Source organism: Ictidomys tridecemlineatus, chromosome 1 (genome assembly GCF_052094955.1).
Source record: "Ictidomys tridecemlineatus isolate mIctTri1 chromosome 1, mIctTri1.hap1, whole genome shotgun sequence".
Classification (NCBI taxonomy): domain Eukaryota; kingdom Metazoa; phylum Chordata; class Mammalia; order Rodentia; family Sciuridae; genus Ictidomys; species Ictidomys tridecemlineatus.
In genome coordinates, this window is record NC_135477.1 from 24650625 (window position 1) to 24674592 (window position 23968).

Consider the following 23968-nt stretch of genomic DNA (forward strand, 5'->3'; position numbering starts at 1 on the left):
AAGGTCCCACCCACTCACCTCAGACTGGGTTCCTCACTCCAACCCTGTGACCTTAGAAAAATCAAGACCCGTGAGGGAAAGCCTATCCCAGCACTTTTCTGCATGACTGTAGAGTCACCAGTTAGGCGACCCCATGCCTTGCACCCTCTGCACTCCCAACAATACTCCTTAGGTCTTCCCCTACCTGGGCACCAGGCTTTCTGCTCCACTACTCCAGGCAGCCAGAAAGGAGCACACGACTCAGGCGCTTCTGCAAATATGTTTAATGCACTTAGATTACACAGAGGAAGAGGGGCAAGAAGGAACGACGTCATCTAAGTGAGTCACTCAAAAATTCTTACAAAAGCCCCAGGCTGGCTGCAGCTCCAGGAACCGAGTCGCCACTGACATTAAAAAAACTAATATAAAATTTTACAAAAGTCTGCTTCTTGCAGCATTCAGGTACTTGTACAAAAGGAGGGGTCTTCCTACAGGGCTCCTGACTTGTACAGGGACCCAGGCACCTCACATGGCATACGGGTCCTGGAAGGCAGAGAGGGAAGATCACATAAAAAAATAGTCCAGGGAGTTCCACTGGTCTGCCCCATAGGGGCACCAACCTTCAGTTTTTCTCTCCCTTTTCAACTCAATCTCAGAAACCATCCCAAGACCTTGGGTCTGGTTTTAAGAATTCTCTAGCCCTTTTAGACTCACCCCAAGGCTTCTTAGTTCCTGCCCTAGAGCCTTGCCCATGGAAGAATAGGAGGCACCAACATCCCTGCCAGGCCAGAGACCTTGCAGGAGTTTCCCTGCCCCCTCAGAATGGCAGCCATCCTCTTGCAGCCATATTGGACCTTAACAGCCACAGGAGTCTGCCTTAGACAGCAGCAGGTACAGCAAGTAGGGAGCCCCTTCTTCTCTGAAGCTTTAGTACCAGGGACCTGGAAAGATAGGGTAGGACTGGGCAAGCCTGAAGAAGGGGCAGACAGAGGGAGACAGAGAGTCCCTGCCTCCTTGATCCATATAGCTTCAAGGAGGGAAAGAAGGGGTTCATTTACTGAGTACCCACCATGTGCTGGAAGCTGTGCTGGGCATCATACAAGGTCAGTCTAGCTTGATCCTGTCAGGATCCCCTCTCACCAACCAGGAGCTCACTGGAGAGCCTCCTCCCTGAGAAACCTCAGAATCCATGGGAAAGACCAGATGAGAGATGGCTGAGGCCTTATCACTCTCCTGGAGCCAAGGTTCTGTAGAGAAATAATGGGTGCTCAGCACCAGCAGGATCTTGGATGTTCATGAGGCTCCCAAGGTGGTGGGGGCAGAAAAGGGGCCCCAGGCTTCCTGGGCTTATCACTCAGTACTTTCCTGTTCCCTCCTACCATTCCCAACTTCCCAAGCTCAGGGCCACCAAGCAGATGATGCTATCATTCAGTTTGTAAAGGTCCTGCAGGTCTGGGGCAAGTTGTTGACCAGATGTTTCATGGACTGATGACAAAATAAGCTCAGAAAATGTACCTTTTCCCACAAAGCAGGCAGATAGAGGTAGGGATCCCTTAGGCAGCTCCAAGGAAGGGAGAACTTGGGGAGATGCTGGTTTGGATGGCAGGATAACAAATTGATGGCACCTCTCTGCCCATGAAATGTCAGAAGACAAGATCTTCAAAGGTGGGGCTGCCATGGTGGATGAAGATCATCCAGCATCCTTCAGGGAAAGTTCTCAGGGCAGCAGGCTGCTTCTTGGCTTGAAGGCCTGAGGCCAGTCTCTCCCACATGCTCCAGGCTATCTGCCTTGACATTAATAGGATAACCCTGGAGTTGTACAGAGGGTTTGGGCCTAGGTGGACCCTTGGAAGTCCAAAGTTCCTTGGAGACTCTAGCCAGCATCCTCATGACTTTGGAGGCAGCTCTCGGAGGCTGGTTATCTCATCAGAGGGATTATGTACCCTATGGGCCTCCTGATGCTTCCTGGTGGGTGCCCATGTAGGTGGTGGAGGTGAACAGAGCCAGGGAAAAGCCCTTCATGGTCCTTGACAAACAGAATGACTTGCTTTGGAGAGGTCGAAGGGTGATTTTGAAGTAGCCCCCTGGAGTTGGAGGCTAAGAAGACAGGAAAGGGGTTTTCTAATTTCAGGTAAGAAGTGGGAGATAACTCAAGAGTTAACTCTAAAACTTTGGGTCAAAGACAGGTTGGCTTCTAGAAGGCAAAATGTGCGATCTGTAGTACTAGGGTTGAGGGACCAAGGACCACAGAGTCCATGATGTGCTGGGCGTGGTGGCACATGCCTGTAATTCCAGCAGCTTGGGAGGCTGAGGCAGGAGGATTGCATGTTCAAAGCCAGCCTCAGCAAAAGTGAGGCACTTAGCAACTCGGTGAGACCCTGTCTCTAAATAAAATACAAAATAGGGCTGGGGATGTGGCTCAGTGGTGAAGTGCCCCTGAGTTCAATCCCCGGAACACCCCCCCTCAAAAAAAAAGGAGGCCAGGATGTAAGAAAGGAGACAGGACAAGGAACAGGGAATGAAAAACAAGAAAATAATGGATGCAGGGAAGACTGGGGTGGGGTGGGTGGAGGTGGGGAGCTGGCAGAGAGCAGTACAGACAAAATCAAAGTGAAAGAAATGGTGAAAGGTTGACTTTTCAATTTTTAATAAGCCAGAGTACTGTAGCCTGGGTGCTGGCAAGCCTAGGGGATGAGGAAAGGGGACAGGGGTGGTCAAAGAGCTGAAGACCTAGGCCCTGAGTAGCAGGTGGGGATGGTCTGTGAGGTGTGCAATGGTTGGGATGGCAGGATAACAAATTGATGGCAGGCCTGGTTGAGTGGGAAAGGCCTGGAAGTTGAGACTGGGGCCACCAGTATCTTTGAGTTCCTAATGACTCCTGAACCTTGTGGGAGCCCAGTTCACTTGGAAAACAGCAGCAGTACTGCTTCCTGGCACCAGCTACACTGGGCTCAAGGCTGTATGGAGAGTATCCAGGTTCCTCCGGCCCAGATGGGAAGAAAAGTTCCTCTGGGAAGCAGGGACTGCTCCAGGACCTGGAATCCTTCTCCGGGAGAAGTACAGGGGCAGACAGAGGCCCCTGTTTGAGAGAATGGGAAAGTTCATCTGGGAATAAAGTTCTGCTTAAAAAACATTATACAGACGGCTTCTGGACATCTTTGCCACACAATAAAATACCATTCAGTTTCTACAAAATAAAGAAGAAAATCAAATGTAGGAATCATTCCATGACTGGAGCAGCTCCAGGAGCAAAGACGTATGGAATTGAACTGGGCAGCCACCCATGTGTACTCCACACTGGGCTGAGTGGCAGGGGTAGGTGAGGACAAAGCCTATCTCCACCCAAGGGCACATCAAGGGTCCAGAGTCAAATCTCAAACCAGAACCTGTGGTGCCAGGGGTGGAGAGGGTTTACATGTGCCCACTCACTGGCCCAGTGGGATGAGGGCCTGGTTACGTGGACTTGGCTGGCTGGAGGGCGAGGCCCCTGAGCTGGAGGTGAGGCAGGGGCCTGTGGCCATACATGGGAGTCGCACAGTTGTCCTTACACTTGTCCTTTTAATTTGTGGGAATCTCCCTTATGCAGTTGTTATACCGGAAGTCACTAGAGAGCAGCCGGGCTCCCCTTGGCCCCTGCAGGGCCTAGCCCAGGCTAGTGCAGAGGACTGTCGAACACCACATCCGGGAGGATGGAGACTTTGAGCTTCTTTTCAGGCCAGCTGTACTCTTTGGGAAGTTTGAACTGTGGAGGAAGCAAGCACAGACCCAGAGTACATGTGATTAGCAGTGAAGGAGACCAAGAGAGAGGCAGGATGCTTGTCCAGGCACTATCTCTGGGGTGCTAGGGGAAAGACAGGTCACTGGATACCAGCTTCATTCTCAAATGCTAGACCCAGGTGGGCACCTGGGGTAAAGTTGCTGAAATTCCCTCGTCTCTTCTTTCCCCTTGCCCTGCCAATAACTAATCAGGTTGGAGGAGGTATATTTCCCTGCTCTTTTTTAACTATGCTGATCTCGCTCCTGCTTACTTCCTTGGTTCTGCCTCCAGCCACAAGCATGTATGGAATCTGCTCCCTGAGGCCCTGAGGCTGGCACACGACAGGCCAGAGCAGGGTGCGGATGCTACAGGAAAGTGGCTTGAGGTCTATCATTGCCATGGCCTCTTTTCAAGACTGGTGTGCACAGGACCCTGAAACTTGTCCTTCATACCTTTGCCAAAGGGTCCAAAGGGAAGGAGGCCCTAGTTCAGATCCAAAGTAGCAGGATCAGTGTGGTTTGAGCTTGGTGCATTCTCAGAAGGAATAAATCCCCATGCTGCTCTCCCTGGTTCATTTTCATGCACTTCCCATGGTCCCTAGCTCAGAGTGGTGGCTGAGAAGAGACAGGGTCTTCTGATCCTGCCCCAGAAATAAATGATCAGTTTGTGTTGTTTCTTCTGCTTCTGCTTACATGGGGGCTTATGGTAGGGAAGAGAAGAAGCTGACATCTCATTTTTTCTGGATTTTAGGACCTTGCATGTAGATTGACACACCGTTGGTGCTCAATGAATGTTCACTGACTTGGGCTAATACTGGAGCTTGGAAGCAGGGTCTGTCTTTTATGAGTCTGACTGTCCTGGAGCTAGGCCACAAGTTAGGGCCACGATGAAAAGAAGAAAACTGCTCTCAGCCTGTCTGGAGCTGGGCTGGAGGTGAACAGGCCCTGATGCTTCCTGGCTGGCTCCTTCTGCCCTCCCTCTGGATGAGGGACTGTCCATGCCAGGACAAAGTAGAGAGTGGGGCAGGGTGTGGGGATAGCCTTTGGACAGGAAAGAAAAAAAGAAAAAAAAAAAAGTCATTTTTAGTGACCTACTTTCCTAAGCTCCCCTGGCTCCTATCCCTTTTGCCTGGACTGTCCCTCTCCCACCCCTTCAACACCCAAGCTTAAAGCAGCAGCCTGGCACAGCGCCACCCCAGTGTGACAAGGCCTCTCCGGAAGCACTTCTGGGCAGCTGGCTCTGGCCTGACTGAATGGGAAGCCAGGCCTCAGAGATCAGTGACTTATGGGAGTTGATCAGTTGGCACCAATTGAGTGCTTGATGACTTTGGAATGTATATTATTTATCAAAACTGTATCCCAGAGGATAGAGAAGACAATGCCTTATTGGGGTAAATGGCTCTCCTGTCCACCCAGAGACCCATCCAGGATAGCCCACCTTGAGCATTTAAAGTCTCACGAACATCAGAGGCCTCTATATCCTGCCTATGTGCCCCTGGGAGCCCTGGCAGCTGAAAGGTCCTGCCTTGCCTCCCTCTAGCTTAAAAGCCTAGCCCTTGGGAAGTAAAAGAGCTCTCCCCCAAACACATTTCCTGGAAGACAGGGCAAGGGAAGGGTCTGTCTCTGCCACAGGGAAGGGAGGGCCAAGAAGAGCTCTCCAGAGGCCTGGGCAGCTTGCTAATGTTCCACTAGCCCATCAGGCATTCAGGCCAGGAAGACTCAGGTCCCGCTGGGGTACTGGTTAGTAGGAGGCAGGGGGAGGGGAAGGGACTTTCCAGGATGAGGTAAGTCCCACAAATGAAGATGCTGGGAACAAGGAAGAAAAACAAAGGGGATTATGGACTCCATTCCTGTATCCCATAGAAGTACTCAAGGGAAGGCATAACCGCCCCCTGGCCTGCCAGCTCCTCAGACTCTGAGCTAGCCTGGAAGAGGTGACTAAGAGGGGAGAGCTGAAGAAAGGAAGAAGGAAGAGTGGCTCCTGGGTGGCCCAAGGCGAGAGCAGTAGTCCTTTGCTGCCCACCAGAACTCCCTAGTGGAATGTTCTCTGGCAGCAGAATGGGCTTTCTGTTCAGAACCTGCCAGGGAACAGCAGGGGCTAGGGAGAACTCGTACTGGCCTGAAGGCCCTGGCTGCCTCTTCAATGAGGTTCTTAAGAGCTGGCAATTCAGACAATTTGCTGGGTGTCCTCATAAGGGCGGGGGGTGGAGCAGGGGATGGTGGTGGTTTATGGAAACAGAAGAGAAATGAAGCCATTTAACATTCCTGGGGGCACTTCTTAGCCTATCCCAGCACCTCAGAGAGCAGCCTGCAGATGCAGACATGTAGACACACACCTGGAGAACAGCCCCACCATGAGAGAGAAATCAAACAGGCTTACTTCCTCTGGAGAAGTCAAATCTTCTAAGTCCTCCAACATTTTCTCTACAAACTCTTCAGTCAACAAAATCTGGGAAGAAGGCACAAGGCAGACTTTTATTTTTTTAAATATATAGTCTTTTTTGCCAACTGCTAAGCTGTGGATCTTTCTTCTGGCCATGGAGGAGGAATCAACCCATTGCTCAGTTCTAGGGACAGAGGGAAATTCTTGAGACCTATCCCCAACCACACACCCCCAATGCCTCCCACCACCACCTGCCTGTGATATCACCAGAGTCTGGCAGAGAAGGAAGAGGGTCAAAGGACAGTGGGGAGGTGTGGTAGGGACATCTGGAGGGTGGGTAGTGCTGTTCCCAGAAGGGAGATGGAAACTGGTGTGGGGGGAAAACCACCCTCTTTTGGCTGTTCAGGGCTCCCGCATATGCAGGGTGGGGTGGGGGGACGGGGACAGAAAAGTCATAGAGCAGAGAAGTTGCCAACATTCTCCTTGCCCCATCAGGCTCACATGTTCCCACCTCCTTTCCCATCGACTTGGTAGGACAAAAGGAATCTATTTGGCTTTAGAATACAAGCCCTGTCTGGAATCTAGAAATGCCCCTGAAAGTACATCCAAGAATGTCTAAGCTGGAGAATTTGAATATTGTGGACCAACCTCTCTCATTTTACAGATGGGGAAGGGACTCTCAACTTCTCTTTCTACCTACAGTATTCATGTTATTTCAGGCTGGCTCCCAAGACCCTGCCCTACTGGTGCAGTCAATGCTGAGTTCTTCAAAACTCCTGAGATGCCTCTTTCCTAGGTTCCGTTCAGTCTCCTACTCTGCTGATACCTGCCACCTCAGGCTTTAAGGTTGGACAGTCTAATCCTACTATTTGGTTGACAAAGCCATCATCCTCAATGCCTAAACAAAATTTCTCAGCCAGTTTGAATGCCCACAGATGCTGAGGGCTTCTAACGCCAGGCCTTCCTCAACCTGATGGGCCCCTTAACCAACCCATTGGTCTAGTAAGCCATGCTCACCACATGCCTGCACCACCTCAGGCTTGGCTAAAGATATCTTTCCTCTTCCAGATTCTGGCCCTTTCCTCTCTCTCCTCTCAGTCCTTATCCATAGGGCTTCCCTGAGGCTGTGGCTCTACCTGCTTCCCACATGTGAGATAAAGTGAAGTGGCAGAGAAAGGAAAGCAAGCAAGAAGGGTCCTTGAGGATGAACCCCAAAGGAAGTTGATGGGGGGGGGGTGGCAAGTGAGAAAACTACCCTCAAATGAGTAGAAAAATCACCATCATACCAGGTACTTGATGACTAAACATGTGTCTTATGTCCTTCAGTCTCCTTACAGATGAGGAAACTGAGGCACAAATAGATTACAGCATGTGGCCTATGGGGCTGAGACAAAACCATATCTCAATCATATCTGGATGGGAAACTTAGTTTCTGAAGAACTGCTTCTAAATCCTGAACTTTTTTTTTTTTAATCTTTTTTTTTTTTTTTTAAAGAGAGAGTGAGAGAGGAGAGAGAGAGAGAGAGAGAATTTTTAATATTTATTTTTTTAGTTCTCGGCGGACAAAACATTTTTGTTGGTATGTGGTGCTGAGGATCGAACCCGGGTCGCACGCATGCCAGGCGAGCGCGCTACCGCTTGAGCCACATCCCCAGCCCTAAATCCTGAACTTTTAGTGCCAGGACATTTGCTCCTGTATTCTTTTCTTTCTTTCTTTCTTTTTTTTAGTTGTAGATGGCCACAATATCTTTATTTATTTATTTATTTTTATGTGGTGCTGAGGATTGAATCCAGGGCCTTATATGTCCAAGGCAAGTGCTCTACCACTGAGCTACAAACCCAGCCCTTCATGTAATTCATTTTTAAGGACAGGTATGAAGGCAGCCCATATTTCACTGGACTAGCCCTCCCTTGGCTGACAGGACCCATCTTTCCCAGGATGGAAGCCCACAGTTAGGAACAAAAGCTCTGACCACTAGCCCATGTCTCTTTACCAAATCTTCTGTTGGAGGAGCTCAGGCCTCAAGTGAGAAACGGAACAAGTCAAGGCCAAGTTGGCCCAAGGGAGTGCCTACCTGAGGTGTCTTGTTCTTTCTCCAAATTCTTCCTAGACTGTAGTTATACCCAATTAAACTCATACCCAACCTTCCGGCAGCCCAAGCCCTTACTCTTCATACTCTTATCCCAGGGGAACATCCCTCTGCACCCCTCCCTGGCCACCAATTCCAGAGTTTCTCTACCAGTTATCACCAGTCTGCTCGAGTAGTATAACATCACATTTATATATTTGGCATTTCCAGGGCTTGTTGCCATCTCTGCAAATGCTATCGCAAACATAAGCATACCACAAACCCAGTTACAATACAATGGCTCCAGTCTGGGCCAAGCTGGGTTCACTTCTAACCCATAAATATTTGAGGGAGGGGCTTTCTGCTAGAGCGGTCACTAGGTCTGGGCCTATAACTAGTGCTAGGGTGAAATGGGGCATGGGGAGGGTTACAGAGATGGTGGCTACCCAGTGAGACTCCAAAGGGAATTGTTTCTCAACAACAGGAAAGGTAATGCCAATAGCACTGACAAAGGTCTGGAACTGGTGCTGGGAAAGGGTAAACTATGGAAGCTTTTAGCAGAGCCACCATCAAACGCTGCACCATCTGTGTGTGGACTTATTTTGTACTCGATGGGGGAAGGGAAGGCAAGACTCGAAAGGAGGACAAATTCTAGTCACTCCTCCATTTTCACTTCTGGTGATTTGTTGGTTTCTGTTGGAAACTTCACATTATTTTTAAAAAAAATTAAAGGGGAAAAATTATACATGAGATCCGCATGATATTAAGGGTGACATTCTCTGCAAAGAAACACGACAGACTGTCATAGCTCCAGGCACCTAATTTAATTTCCTTTGGGAGTTAAACCTTAGAAGCTTGGATTGAACAAGCAGGCCCTGTTCTTTGTATATTTCAGAGCTAGAGCTGAGAATGTTAACAGATCTTATCAACAGGACACTGGAGATAGACAGCTATGATGGAGCAGCTCCTGGGAGCTCTCACGAGGAACAGACTCACCGTTGTGATGTAGCTGTGGGAAGAGTCTGTGAAGGTCTGGGGCTTGGAGCACCTGAAGCTCTCTGGGTCCCCATGGAGCTGCCTGGCTCTGCCACAAATAATAATGGGAATGGCTATGACAGTGACAGTTAAAATGACCAATAGCAGTGACTCCCCTATTATGTGTTTGACCTGAATCTTCTCAGGGAATCCTAAAATGATCCTGCATAGGATGAAACTCTCATCTCCAAGACAAGAGGATGCTTTTTTACCCCAACCTTAGAAACCTGTATACTTAGGGCTGGTCTCTCTCTCCTCTGATGGGGGAGGTGAAGGTCACCTTGGCTTCTACCAGTGGCCCAGAAAACTAGTAATACCAGCCCTAGCCAGCCACACAGCTCCTGACCACCCTCAGTTCAACAGGACTGGAACCCAAAGTATTACAGACATGCAGCTGTTAAAAATCCAGGCTATACATCTGGAAAGGAAAGCAAACCATGCCCCAAGATGGTTTCCAAGTGGATCCAGTAGGGCAAATTTTTAGGCTAGCCTGGTTGAGTCCCTATATTTCTGCTAGCCTAGAAAACAGCAGAAGTAATAATGACAAGAATGATAACTTCACCCTTTTATATTTGCACTCATGAAGAGCCACACATAAAACATTTAGGTTTGTGTACAAACTGCCCATGGAGTGAGGTGACCCTTGAATGAGAGGCATACTTTCCTGTAAGGCTTTTTTTTTTTTTTGGTGGGGGCAGTACTAGGGATTGAACTCAGGGGCACTCGGCCATTGAGCCACATCCCCAGTCCTTTCTTATATTTTATTTAGAGACAGGGTCTCACTGTATTGCTTAGGGCCTTGCTAAATTGCTAAGGCTGGCTTTGAATTCATGAACCTCTTGCCTCAGCCTCCCCAGCTGCTGGGATTATAGGTGAATGAGCGTGAGAGCCACTATAAAGGCCCCTGTGAGGCTTTTGAAAATATGGAGATGTTAGACACCAAGTCCTCCTGAATCAGAATGCCCAGGGCAAGGCCAAGGCATCTTCATTTTCTTTTTTTTCAGTAGCGGGGATTGAATCTAGGAGATTGTACATGCTGGGCAAGTGCGCTACCACTCAGCTATATTCCCAATCCTTCTTCTTTTGTTAAAATTTTGAGATAGGGTCTCACTAAATTGACCAGGCTGGCCTCAAACTTGTAATTCCTTACAGTCTCATGTCACTGTACCTGGATAGCATCTGCATTTTAAAAAGATACCTCAGGAGATCAAGGTGGAGGGAGTGCTAGGAAATAGGCACAGAGGGAAAGGGGTTTGGGCAAGGCTTTACCACCATTTAACTGGCTGAGCTGTGAGAATAATGGCTTCTCTCTCCCCACTGGCATCTTTGGCCAGGGAGGGGGTGAGGAATCTATGCCAGTACTTTACTCCAGTGGGCTCACACCAAGTGCCTTAGGACAGTCTGGCTGGTTGGTGGTGAGGGAAGATTGTCAACAACCTATCAATTCCCCAGGCCCCAGCAAGTTCCAGAAAGGAACCTGAAAAGTGATCTTTTGTTAGTGCCTGTCCTGGGCAGGCCCGACTGTGCTGCAGGCAGGGGCCCAGCTGCTGCAGATCTGATGCTGATTCAAACGTCTGTGGTCAATAATATTTTTGAGGTCAATGATATTTCTGAGTGGCTGACAATGCCCATTCCTTCCCCTTGGTGTGACAATTAGCACTTTGTCCAGGGCCTTGTTTGCTCTTCATGTTGACACGTTGTTCTTGCTTCCCAACAAGTTTTGCTTTCTCTTCCCTCCCTTTCCTTCTTTTGGGGAAGGAAACATGTTGTTTTCAGTGGCAAGGCCTGCCAAGGAATTGCTCTGGCACCCACAATGGCAGTGGAGGAGGTAGGGACAAGTAAGCAGTCCTGTCTGTTGTGACCCTTCCCCCCCAGGCCAGACAAAAGCCAAGAAACAGCCTGTAGGTTCCCCCCCAACCTCACACACACACACACACACACACACACACACACACACACACACACACACTGGGAGGAGGCAGAGGTATGTGCTTGCAGACAGTGGGGGCACAGTAGGCCTCACTCATTCATTTCCTGTTCTTGGTGGGTGGTGAGAAGTTGGCTTTGGTGGTCAGAAGCAAGCTGACTCTTCTGTTCTGGCTGTTAGTTCCTGGGGACACAGTTGGGCATTATGGTTCTCTACTGCAAGAGAGGTACCTTCCCCAAGCATATAGCTGGGCTTTAAAACTCAACAGGTATGCCCCTGGATAATAGGTCTCTGCAACAGCCTAAGCAAAGGTCTCCAGGGAGAAGAGGTGTGGCCAGGTCCACCAGTGGAAGGAGAAGCAGTACACATCAAAGAGGAATCCCGTAAGTTTGAGCAGGGGATTCCCAAGTTGGCTTCCATACAGCATCCAAATAGCAGGAGAATTTAGGATGTGAGGAGCTTGTCTTTGGGTAACGGGGAGAGCTCAGTAGTAATTCCTCAAACTTGGTTGGGAGCAGCAGAGGCCACTTGAAAACAGCTGCTGGGCGGCTTCTCCCAAGACTGGGGCCTCTCACTGGGGCTGCTAGGGAGTGGCTAGGGCTGGGGGCATCACCTGGGTGAACAGTCAGATACTGCACAGCTGAGAAAGCACTGCAGCACCTAAAAAAATATTCTTATATCTGGTGATATGACCCCTCTGTGACCTCTGGACTGAAACTTCTCCTTTTCACACTGCCCTGGCTAGGGAGGAACAATTTGGCACTGGACTGCACTCTTAGAAAACCAACATCCCAACATCAAAAGGCCAAGGGAGAAGCTTGCTCAAGCCATAAGAGTGAGAGGATGCTGGGAGATAAAGGGGCAGGAGAAGACTTTGGCAAGGCCTCCCTGCCAGGGTCTGAAGACTCTCCTGCAAAGCTTCACAGTTGGCTGATACATTTTCCATCCAATCTCAACAAGGATGAAAAAGCAAAGTAGGGCAAACAATGCCAAGTGCCTTCTCCAGAAAATGAGAAGAGTGCAGAGATTCAACTGACTCCTGCCTCTGGGGCTCCCCCTAATGCACCGCACCCAACTGGTACTGCCCACATCCTATTCTTCAGTGTACCAGGGCCCTAACTTCCCTGGCACTGGGTTACCCTGAGATGTTGAATATGGGGGAGTAGGTGCCGACCCAGGAGAAAGTGGATGTGGAGGACTGTCTGGGGCCACTCCACAAGATCTGGAAAGAGGCTCAGGTTCCCTAATCTTCTGACTTTTCTTCTCAGCCTTTTCTTTGTCATTCTTTCCCTATGCATGATGTCTGCCTTGCTTTTCCCCCAAGAGATAACAGGCCTGGGCGGGTAGCCAGAGCAAGGTGCCAAGGCTGGGAGTAACTACTTCCAAGGCTGTTGATGGCTGATGCAAGAAAGTCATCCCACCCCTCCTGCTTCAGCTGGGACCTACAGGGAAAGCAACAGCCAGGAGAACAGAAGCCTGGGTTTCTCTACTTCCTGGGTCTACTACATTCAGCTCTTTCCTGCTTCTCTACACCAACAGACCTGGGCATACAAGACCCATGGAGACACCCCAAACTCTGGGAACATAAGTGAGAAATGCCTGCAAGGAACAAGGGCAGGCCTCTGAGCTGGGGTCTCCCTCCCCCTGGAGGTCCTGGGGCCCTTGGTGGCCTCACCTGTGACTGAAAGTCTAACTCCAGGGCTCCAGGAGGCTTTGGACTCCTGGGAATATAGTTAGACCCCTGAGAGGCCCACAAGTCATTACAAGCCCAGATTCCCACAAGCTAGAGAGCTGCCTGTGACCACAAGGCAAGACCCTAAAGGGGAAAGTGGGCTGGCAGTCAGACACAGAAAATGCTGACTGCTTGCCGGGACGGGAGGAGGGCTGGTGTGGGTGTTGGCTCCACTGCTGAGAATCCGGCTGGCTGGGGGCAGGGTCGGAGGGTTTCCCAGGGCTCCTTGCAAAGGGCCTGAGAAACCCCTTGGTGATCAAGGGTGCGTGCCTCGGGAGTGGGGCCTCGGCCAGCCTTCCCAGGAGCTCTCCTGTGAGCTGGCCTGTGGTGGACCACACTAATGAGCCCATAACACAGGCCTTTGATTAAGCAGCTCCCAGCACAGCAACTTTATTGAAACATGCCGAGGCCAGCGGCTCGTTCCCACCGCTTCCCGGTTCCCCAGGCAACAGCCCACAGGAGGGGACCATGTGCTGGGAGTCAGCGGGTGCTGAGAGTCCAGGCTCACTGAGGGGCTGCCAGGGAGTGAGGGGGTTGTGGTGTTGGGAGTGGGAATGCCAATAGCCATGGGATCAGAGGCTTTGGAGTTAGGTGGGGCCTGGAAGGCTTTCTATGATGACTGAGGGGTCTTGTGGTCACCTGCAGAGTCCTTTGGGGATCAAACTTCCTGGGCTGCCGAAAAACTAGAGAGGCTGACCAGCTTAGTTCTCAGGGCAAGAAGACATTCCAAGGGGGGATGGCAGAACAAGGTCAAGTTAAGTTTTGAGGATACCAAACAAACTGGGTGGACTTTCTTCTTGGGTTTGGAGAGACCCCAGACTCTATTTTCCCCAAACAAAATATCTAAAACCTTCAATACAGGCACATGCACTATGAGAACACTTCTGTCAAGACCTGCCAGCATGACATCATCTGCTGGAATGACAACCTATGAACTCTCAGGGGTTGGGGTCTCCTGCATAGGCCCCACCTCTCAACTTACCAGCTACCAGCTCTGCCCAGAGAACAGGCCTGTTCCCTCCTGCTCTCAGCGGAGGCAGCAGTGGCAGCCTGGGACATGGGTGGGGGTGGGGCGTGGGGGCAGCAGGAGGCCTTTTCCACTTGTGCTGGGCTAATTTCAAATGTTACACTTCAGAGCTTTTGCTACAGTAACTATCAACACCACATGGACAGAAATCTAATGTTACCAAGTGGGACTTTTAAAATGTATTTATAACTTTATGGTTCAAAGTAATTTTGTTATGAAACAATGTAATAACAACAGTGGAAAAAGGCAAGATAATTTATGGAACACAATATCCCTAAAGCACTAGCTTCCATTTCTACCTCAGCTAAGTCTAGGGAGTACGGTTGGTGTCCTTTGTTTGCTGTTTGTTTTAATTAAAGGTTAGGATTTTGGTGATGGGGGTGGGGGCAAGCCTGAAGGAGGAGGAATTCTGCTGCAAGCAGACACACGTGGACAAAAACATGCCCATATTAAGAATATTACAGACCCCCAGCTGGGTTAAACCCAAAAAACCCAGCAAAATTCTCTTCCTATCTACTGTAATTCCCCCATGTTCTCTCTAACACACTACAAACAAGTTTTGGGCACCTTTTAGATTAGGGTCAGATCCCTTTCCATATTTTTATTTCTTTGGCAGTGCTGGGGGATTGAACTCAGGGCTTCCGGCATGCTAGGCAAGTACTCTGCCATTCCCTAGCCCAAAAACTCCTTTTCTTGATATTCCTGAGAAAGATAAGGGAAAGTATTCACCCCACCACCACCCTCAAAGCAAACAAAGCCCCAAAAGGAATATGAAGCACCAGACACAATACCTCTTAGAGACCTGGTCAGAGTGGATGCTGGAAGAAGGCTGATGACTCTTAGTTAGCCCCACCACCCTGCTAGGTATCAGCTCTTAAAGTTTCCTTCATCCAGAAGAGCAAAAAAGAATAAGCACTCTGGACAAGCCAGCAGGTTTCTGTTTAAACTGTGTTTCCACAGGAGAAACAGGAAAGTTGACTGATGGGAGGAGACTCTGGCCTGCCCATCCCAGCCCCAAGTCTGGGCACAGATAACCACTCCCTATGAATTATTTTTTTAAAATTTTTTAAATATTTATTTATTTTTAGTTATGGTTGGACATGATACCTTTATTTTATTTATTCATTTTTATGTGGTGCTGAGAATTGAACCCAGGGCTTTACACATGCTAGGCAAGTGCTCTACTGCTGAGCCACAACTTCAGCCCTACTTCCCATGAATTCTCATAAGATTTTCATATAACTGCTGATAGTGACTTCCATATGTCCTCCATCTTGCTTCACTCTTGGTTTCCCGTACTTTAATCTTGCCCAGGGTAGGGGAAGTCATATTCCTCACACCTGGATTTCCATAGGAACCAGAATCACCAATGGCCAGGGCCTGGAGAGTGATCACTTGTGTCTCATAGGAGGCCAGGAAGTGCCCCTGCAGCTGCTGAGATGGGCAGCAGCATCCACACTCATGACCACACAAAGGCCTCAGGCCCTGAATCCAAGAGGCATCTTATAACCAGCTGCTCAGGAAGAGCGGCCAAGGGAGGGGAGGGCAGGTAGCCAAGGGAATAGCCTACGGGAAGAAGATAGGGAGAAGAAAAAAAGCCTTCTCACTTGTAACCAGGGTCCATGAGCTGCGTAAGGATGCTCCTCAGTGGCAAAGGCACCTTCTACTCCAGTGGAGACAAATGTGATGGCCATATCACCCGTGATACTTTTATATGTAAAGTGCCGTCCATGCAGGAGCCTGCCCCTGGGGATGGGAACATGGAGACAATGAGGAGCTGGGCCTAGAAACAGCCTGAAGCACAACAGGCTTGGTCAAAGTTCTGGGACGATGAGGCTATGCTTTCTGGGGCAGGATGCCTGACAAACGCCCTCCTGATGGCCCACCTGCCCACCAACAGGGGACCATAACCAAACCACTCATCATAGCACCTTCAAAGAGAAGCCTCCTTCACCAGTTCTATAAAGCCTTCCTCCTGAAGTGCTCAACCAGCAGAGACAACTCTAAATCAGAGTTCAAAGGGCCTCAGCGGTGATAGATTCCAACTCCTCACATACTGGTGGGAATGGTGAGGCTAGAGAGGAAAGTGAGCAATATGCCCAGGGTTATACCCAGAAGGAAGAGGGAGTCATGTCCTCCTTTGCTTGAGGGATGGAGGTGAAGTGGTACCAGGCTTTCCCAGCAAGAAAGACAATTCAGTGTCCAGGGCAGAATTTTCCACCTGCTCCTGGGCTTTCCTGTAACATTTAAACAGCTGGTTTAAAGGCAACAAGCACATCTTTATTTATTTATTTATTTGTTGATTGATTTATTAATGAAGCCAAGTAGGGTCACTCTGAGGGAGCCACAAGAAGTCACCCTTAATCCCCAGTCTGAAAATATACCGGGGGAAGGGGAGGCAGTGACAACTTTTAGGGGGCAAAGCTCTTTACTCTCTTAGGCTGCCTTACATTAACCCTTCACCAGTCTAACGGCCTTAAGCCTGTACCAAAGAAATAGCGAAGGAGGAAATTATTGGGAATCTGGCAGTGGGCCCTGCCGGGTCCTGTTCACTCTGATCAAGCAGTCTTTGCCCTGCTGCCCAGGGTGGCTGGCCAAAGTTGGCCACCCTCCAAACTCCTTCCCCAGGCTTCAGGGATAGTGTGGAGGATCCAAACCATGCAACTCCTTCTTCCTTGTCACTGTCCTCCAAGTTAGAGTGATTCTTGTTGCCTCTCCTGCTAGCAAAGTGAGGGTGGAAGGCCAGAGGACTGCAGATGAGGCCAGCTGTAAGAGATTCAGCTCAACATAATCAGCTGACTTCTGGCTACAAGACTGGGTTTCTGATCTGAACAGCAGTAGAAGAGACACAGCTGGGCTTCCTGGTCTCTCAAGGAGTCTGCTGGGCTGGTCATTGGGTATGAAGAACTGAAGAGTTTTTCATGGGAAAGGCAGCAAGCAGGAAGAACCCACCAGAATCCTCCCCCTGGCAACCCAATGCTACTGGTGACTCAGTCATCCCTGACCCCAGGCTTGTGGGATGGCAGGGGGCATCTGAGACTCCCTTAGTTACTAAAACTCCCTAAAGAGGGCAAGGCTGAAGAACAATTCCTGGATAAAGGAGAGTTCTTCAGCACCTATTCCCTGTGGATTCTCAGACTCTGAAACTTGCTAATGAGAATGGTCTGTCAACCAAGCAGCCAGAGATTGCTTGCGGCTTTGGCCATAGTCCTTTGCTCACTGGAGCCTGCCACTGCTCTATGCTAAGATACAGAAGAGAGCCTTCCTCTCGGGACAATTTATGTGGCCAACTGGCCCCCCACTGCTTGCAGACTTCTTACAACCTAAGCTGCCTAGAGGTTTCCATAGGGAGAATGACCCAGTGACACGGGGATTGATGGCTGGTTTGGGGTCCCCAGGATCACATATAGGGAGGAAAACTGCTCAAGTAGATCTTGGACCTATATGTGATCCTGGGGACCCCAAACCAGCCAAGATCTGCCTGAGCAGTTTTCCTCCCTTCCTATTCCCAGACTCTAGTCAGGTATGCCGGCGGGCTTCCTACAGGTGCCTTGCTGGGTAAAACAGCAAGCATAGGTCTTGAGGGATGGAGGTGAAGTGGTACCAGGCCCCCCCTGGGGGTGGGGCGCATGTTGGGGGAGAGAGATTTGGGAGGCTCTGAAATGGCCCCAAAGCCAGGTTGCGTGTTGGGGGGAGAGGGGGTGGCTCCATTGTGGAACAATCTTGGCTCACCTTAGGCAGAGAGGAATGAGAGCTCCTGACTCCTGGTTGAATTTCAGATGTACACTCTCAAGTTGTCGTGTGCGGATGAGCTCGTGGGGAATAATGGTCGTGGAGCTGTCACTTTCCAGGCTGTCTTTGCGGCTCCTGTGAAACAAGCATGGGAACAGGTTTAGTACATGGTGAAAAACACAGGGAGGAGCAAGATGGGAGTTTCTGGCTATGTTGCTGATTAATACGAATCATGGTGCCTGATACAATTATAGCAGCCACCCTTCAATTTGTGCTTGCCAAGTGCCAGTCACTGTGCCAAGTACTTCCATTGACTGGCTACTCCTTGTGATACTCCCATGAGGTGGGCACTATCTCTCTTACAGATAAGAAACTAGGACCAGGGAGGTTAAGTAACTTGCCCCAGGTTGCACAGCCAGTAATGGGGGTGGAGTTGGCATCTGTCTCAGGTAGATCTGTTTCTACAGCCTGTATCATTGGCCAACAATACTCTAAAATTTATGCCACAGGGTTTTGCTTTAATCTGTGAGATCAGTAGGGGGCCCTCTCCCCTGCTGTGGGGCCTGAGACCCCTTGTTCCCAAGGCTGACATGGGAGAGCTCCCCAAGATCTGGCTCCAAGAGCTTCCATCCAGCTGACCCTGAAAAGACTGTGAGCATGCCTATTCCTACTAATGGCCAGGCACTGAAGTGACGCATATTTTCTTCATTTAACCAGGAAGTAACACAAACCTCACTGAGGGGTGGGAGCTGGGCTCTTGGGACTCAGGCCACTAGGCTTGGCTGCCCACTGTGTAGGACTGGACCCCTACCCTGGTAAGCTTCAAGGACCCCTGTGGCCAACCCCAGTAAGCTATCACTGCTGTCTCATTCTCCTTCTGTGCAGCTCCCTACCAACAGCTTGTCCCACTGCTAGGCCACCAGGTCTCTTTGCATTCCAAGATTTGCTCTTTCAAATTCAGCTGCCCCTACTGACAACCTTTCAAATCTGCCTCAGCAGGAAATGAGGGTCACCCACTGATCCCATTCAAAAGGCCGGATTCTGGTTTGGGCTGTGAATCTCAAAACAATTCCCCAAGTGTCCATCAAAGTTCTTGGTGAGAAACTCCAGTTATTTATCATTCAAGCAGCAGGCAGGAGCCACCCAGGATGTCTGGGCTAGACAGCCTCTGAAGAGAGGAAGAGGCCAGGCCTGACCTCCTCACACACTGGAGGCTGAGCCCTGGGGCCTGCAGCCAATGAGACGCCAAAGGCAGAGTCCTCCCGGGGGCAAGGGTGTGAGGCCAGCACTGGACAGCAAGGGCCCTGCTGAGGCAGTGCTTAGAATTGCTCCCTCCTGAGTCTTCTCCTTCTATGTGAGGATCCTTCCCCAGATTTGACTGCTCTTTCACAAAAGCCATCACTTCCTCTGGCTTCCCAAAGCCACTTGAAATGGCCTTTCCCCTTGGCAAGAGCTAGACCTGTGAAGGAGACAAAAGCTATGAACAAGAGGGTCATGGTATTTCAGGACTGGAAGGAAACTCAAGATTGTTTAATCTATCTCTTTCCTTTTCAAAAAAGGAACAGCAAGGCATCCAAGGCAACAGAGCTGGTCTATGACAGGCCAACTTGGGAACCCTGGACTTCTGACCAACTAACTCTTTCCCTCCACCAGAGCTGCTACACCTCCCTTTTGAGGAGAGTAACACTAAATACCACAACTCAGTCAGGCACTACTGATGGGCTCAGAGGTGACACCAGTGCCCTCTGGGTCCAAACAAGAACAGAAGGCAGGAAACAGCAGCAGCTCCTCCAATCTGCTGGGTACTTTCTCTGTGCCATAGGTTTACTCCCTAAGGCAGGTTCTATTAACCCTTTTACAGATGAGTTGAGGTGACAAGCCCGAGTTTCACATAGGGAGTTTAATCCTTTATTTTTATTTTTTATGGTTTTGGGGATTAAACCTAGGACTCTGTGCATGATGGGTAAGCATTCTCCCCAGCCCCACAGAGTGAGTTTAAGTGGAAAAACTAGGGTGTGACTGTGCTGACAGGTTCTTATATCCAGGAGCACTACCATGCTCATTCTGCAGAGGGGCTGAGGCCTAGCCCTAGGGCAGGGCCCACAGGCAAAAGTGCTGAGGAACAGCAATGGGAGGTGGAAGGGGGCTGGTGGGAGAAGAATCAACAACACACAGGGCTAGAGACATCTCAAGCTGGAGGGAAAAATAAATTGTTGAAAGTCAGCTAAAGTCACCTTGGTTACTGCCACAACACACTCACCCGGAACGAGGACATCAAACCCAACTGCAAACAGCTTTAAAGAAATGGAAAAGAACTTAATCATCTGAAGAATTAATGTGACAAGTGCCCACATTTACACCTCCCACCAACCTTCAATCATTTGAAAAACCGTACTTTAATCTTTTAAAAGAAAAAAAAAATTGCAAAACGCTAGATCTGCAGTCCTGGAGCTTGGGTATTTCCGGCACGCTGCTTCAATGGAAAGGCGGCTGCTCTATACACACGCAGGAGCCCAGCTTTTTGCTGATTTGTTTTTTCTGGACATCGATGCAGAAGCATGAATTATTTGTGTGGGCTGGGTGAGGTATTAAATCTGCAGTCGACACAGGTTTGCAATGTTTTGCATGGTTGTCAGCTTAATCTTAGTCATAAAAAAATAAGTAGTGTGCTCGGCAGCATGGCCTAATTTTTCAGCCGGGCTGTTTTCTCCCTGAGTTCCCAGTAGAGGAGAAGGCAGAGCTTTGGGGGCGGAAGAGAGAGGGAGGGGCTCCTGAGATGGCATGACCCAGACCCACTGGGGCCTCCCTCGAAGTGCTTATGTTCTGGATTTGAGTCCTTGGGTAACTGACTGAAACTTTCTCTAAGATTTTTTTTTTGTGTGTGTGTGTGTGATGCTGGGGACTGAACCCATGGCCTTGTGCATGTGAGGCAAGCACTGTACCAACTGAGCTATATTCCCAGCCCAAGATTTGTTATCTTTGATGGGAGTAAATAACAGTAGAGTCATCATATTGATTAAATGAGAAGACTTGTGTAAGTCCTTGGATAGTGCCTGGGATATAGGAGGTCCTCAAAATACAGCTGACTGCCTCTCAAGTCTCTCTGCTCCTCCTGCCAGAATCCACAACTTATAGGAACTTGTTTGCCTTTCTCCAGGACTCAGTCCAACTGTCACAAGCTAGGTCAATTTCCCTGAGCTTAGGAGAGATGGGGCCTGAAAAGGCTCCTGACTCCTGGAGTGAACACTATAGGCCATTAGTGCTTCTGGAAGGCTAACTACAGGCCAACAAGACCCCTTGTGCCTTTGTTCCACTGAAGGAGGAGCTGGTTCAGCCATCTTGTTTCTACAGGGCACAGTCTGCCTCTCTGCAATTCTCAAACCACTGGCCTTCAAGTTGCCCAGTAGTTTAATCCATCTTTCCATGACAGCCTTTTGAATCCCCAAGGCTGCTCTCACATCCCATCAACAGTTTTTTTTTTCTAGGATCTGTGGCCCCAACTTTCTACTACATTTCTTGACAAGGTTCTGAAATCCTCCATTCATTCAAGTCACCCTCCCTTGGATTCATTTTAGCTTGTCAAAGCTAGAGTGTCATGTCTGGAAGTGAAGTGTGGTGTGTGGAAATAAATACAGTATGTGGTCTGACCAGAACAGATCACAGAGGCCCTGGGCACTCTTGTTTGGGACACTTTATTTCTATTAAAACTGTCATCAAATTGTCTATTCTTTGAAACTTCATCAAACTACCAACTCATATTGCACTTCCTCAGTCAATGAAATCTCCCTCAGGCTTTCTCCCATGGGTTGCCCTTAGACCTTTTCTCCCCCAGCTACTATGAACTGTTGATTATTTGCAGCTAAGAGTAGAACTCTGTTATTTGGCTAGGGTTGCAAGCAGTTCAGAGAATTCTGAACCTGACTCTGGCATCCATCATATTGGCATTCTTTCCTGACTTCACATCACTGACAAAACTGATAAACTTGCCATCGATGTTCTCTTCCTAGGCTTTGATTAAATAGTAAACAGGCCAGGGCTGGCAGATAGCCTGACAGACTGACATCATTACTCTTTGGGTATCCTCATTCAACCAATTATAAATCAACCCAACCTTCCCATCACCAGTCTCTCACCCTCCTGGATGCTCTCTGGACACTTCTGTGTTGCTTATAATTTTAAGGTTGTTGCTTAGCATCTGGATGGTCATCTTAAGTGACAGCCACCATTTTAAGGAAAAAGTTTCACTTTCCTGCCCAAGGGCCTTCTGAGAAAGGCTCACTACTCCCTTATACCAACATAACCCCCGACTACCTGCATTAGGACCCGCCTGGCTCTGGTTTCTGAGCCTGCCCCATAAAAGTCCTGGAACCCAAGCCTGTTTTGCCTTTCTCTGCTATAGAGAGATGTGCCTTTATTTGTCATCTCTGACAAATAAACTCTTATGTTTATCGCTGCCTGGTCTGTTTTTCATTTCTCGCTTACCCATCTCTCGTTCCTCACTTTCCCTTCAATAATGATGTCACAGCATTTTCAAGATGTCTTTCTAAACTCTGTGTATGTGAATCCAAAAGACTTCTTCTGTCTTCCAGGCAGGTAAGCACTTCCCAAAGCCTTATTTTCTGATTCTCAGGGCTCACTGTTCCCAAAATGTCTGAAGCTCCTTGCTGAATCATCTAGTGCAGAATTTTCATGAGAACTGCACCAAGCTCACTAGTCTGGAGAGTGCAAGATGCTCTTGTCATCCTGAAACTTTTGGTTGCTTCCAGGTTGCCAACTCTCCTCTCCCCAATTCCCTCAGAATTACTGATACCAGCTGGGCATGGGAGCACATACCTGTAATCCCAGCTACTTGGGAGGCTGAGGTAGGAGGATCTCAAGTTCAAGGCCAGCCTCAGCAACTTAGTGAGACCCTGTCTCAAAAAAGAAAGGACTGGGGTTGTAGTTTAGTGTTAAAGTGTCCTTGGGTTCAATCTCCAGTATCTATCAATTAATCAATCAGTCAGGGCTGCGGATGTAGTTCAGTGGTGGTGTTTGCTTCACATGTGCAAGGGCCTTGATTCAATCCCTAGTACCATAAATAAGTAGGTAAGTAAGAAAGAAAGAGAAAAAGCAAAAGATATGAACACCAGTCTCTTTACTTCCACTTCCAATTCTCCTAAAATCCTTGTGGACCAGGAGATCTGAACGCACAGCTTCCATCCTTTTGTCACTGCTGTGACCCTTCCTAGGCTTACAATCATTGTGTTGAGGTGGCAGCATTACACAATTCAAGTAAAATTTACTTCTCTCTGCCACTGATTAGCATTACTCTATCCAAACAATGAGGTCTTCTCCAAAGAGTCACACAAAACTAAAGCCCTTTTTGTTAGTCATAGCACTTTGTTTTTGTCTATAATAGAGATTGAACCCAGGGGCTTTCTACCATTGAGTTACAATCCCAGCCCTTTTTAATTTCTTTCTTTCTTTTTTTTTAAATTTTGAGACAGGCTCTCACTAAATTGGTGAGGCTGGTCTCCAGTTGTGATCCTCCTGTCTCAGTCTCCCAAATTGCTGGGATTATAGACATGTGTCACTGCATCAGCCTTCATAGTACTTTTTAGCAGGACTCAGTTCTTGAGTTTCAGCTTTTTTTTTTTTTGACCCTGTTCTTTACATCTGTGCTGGCATAACATAACTCTCCTTCCAGCTATTGTTCAAACTCTTCCCAAATTCTGAGTTGTGAGAAGAATTCTCTAAATACCTGTACTGGTCCCTGGAGGTCTTATGCCTCCTTTTAGTTTTCAGGGAACTATTCACAACAATAATATCAAGTGATACCTTTTATTAAGCACAAACAATAGTGCTGGGTCCCCTAGTAAACCCTTCATATATTTCACTTCCTTTAATTTTCATAACCCAATTAATAGGTGTTACATTCCTCATTTTACAGATGAAGACACTGAAACTCCAAGACTTAAATAACTAGCTCAAGGTCATGCAATGAGCAAATAAAAGCTGAGATACAACCCATGTCTTTCTGATGCCAGCCAAAATGTTGCTATATTCTCCTTAAGAAACTTTTATCTTCCTGCCTGGCACAGTGGTGCATTTCTGTAATCCCAGTGGCATGGAGGCTGAGGCAGTAGGATCTTAAGTTTGAGGCAAGCCTCAGGAATTTAGTAAGACCCTGTGTCAAAATAAAATTTTAAAAAGTGAATGGGGATGTAACTCAGTGGTTAAGAGTCTCTGGGTTTAGTCCCTAGTACACAACAACAACAACAACAACAAAAAGAAAAAAGAAAAAGAGAGAAACTCCCATACTTTATGAGTTATTCTTTCTTCTGGGGTT

The 23968-nt window shown here is 48.7% G+C and overlaps 1 protein-coding gene across 25 annotated transcripts in view; it reads right to left on the reverse strand.

The window, feature by feature from the left end:
• Positions 1-248: 248 nt before the first annotated feature.
• Sufu (SUFU negative regulator of hedgehog signaling) overlaps positions 249-23968 on the reverse strand; it is a 112730-nt gene continuing 89010 nt past the window's right edge. For 5 of the 25 annotated variants that reach the window (XM_040273838.2, XM_040273837.2, XM_040273841.2 and 2 more), the window contains 4 exons: positions 17641-17775; positions 15516-15654; positions 6116-6184; positions 3728-4776 (listed from right to left, as the gene is read on the reverse strand). In XM_040273838.2, the coding sequence (XP_040129772.1) occupies positions 4612-4776; positions 6116-6184; positions 15516-15654; positions 17641-17775 (508 nt within the window). In that variant the 3' untranslated portion in view covers positions 3728-4611. The other 20 variants (XM_021731842.3, XM_005333617.5, XM_005333618.5 and 17 more) reach the window with 18 other exon arrangements.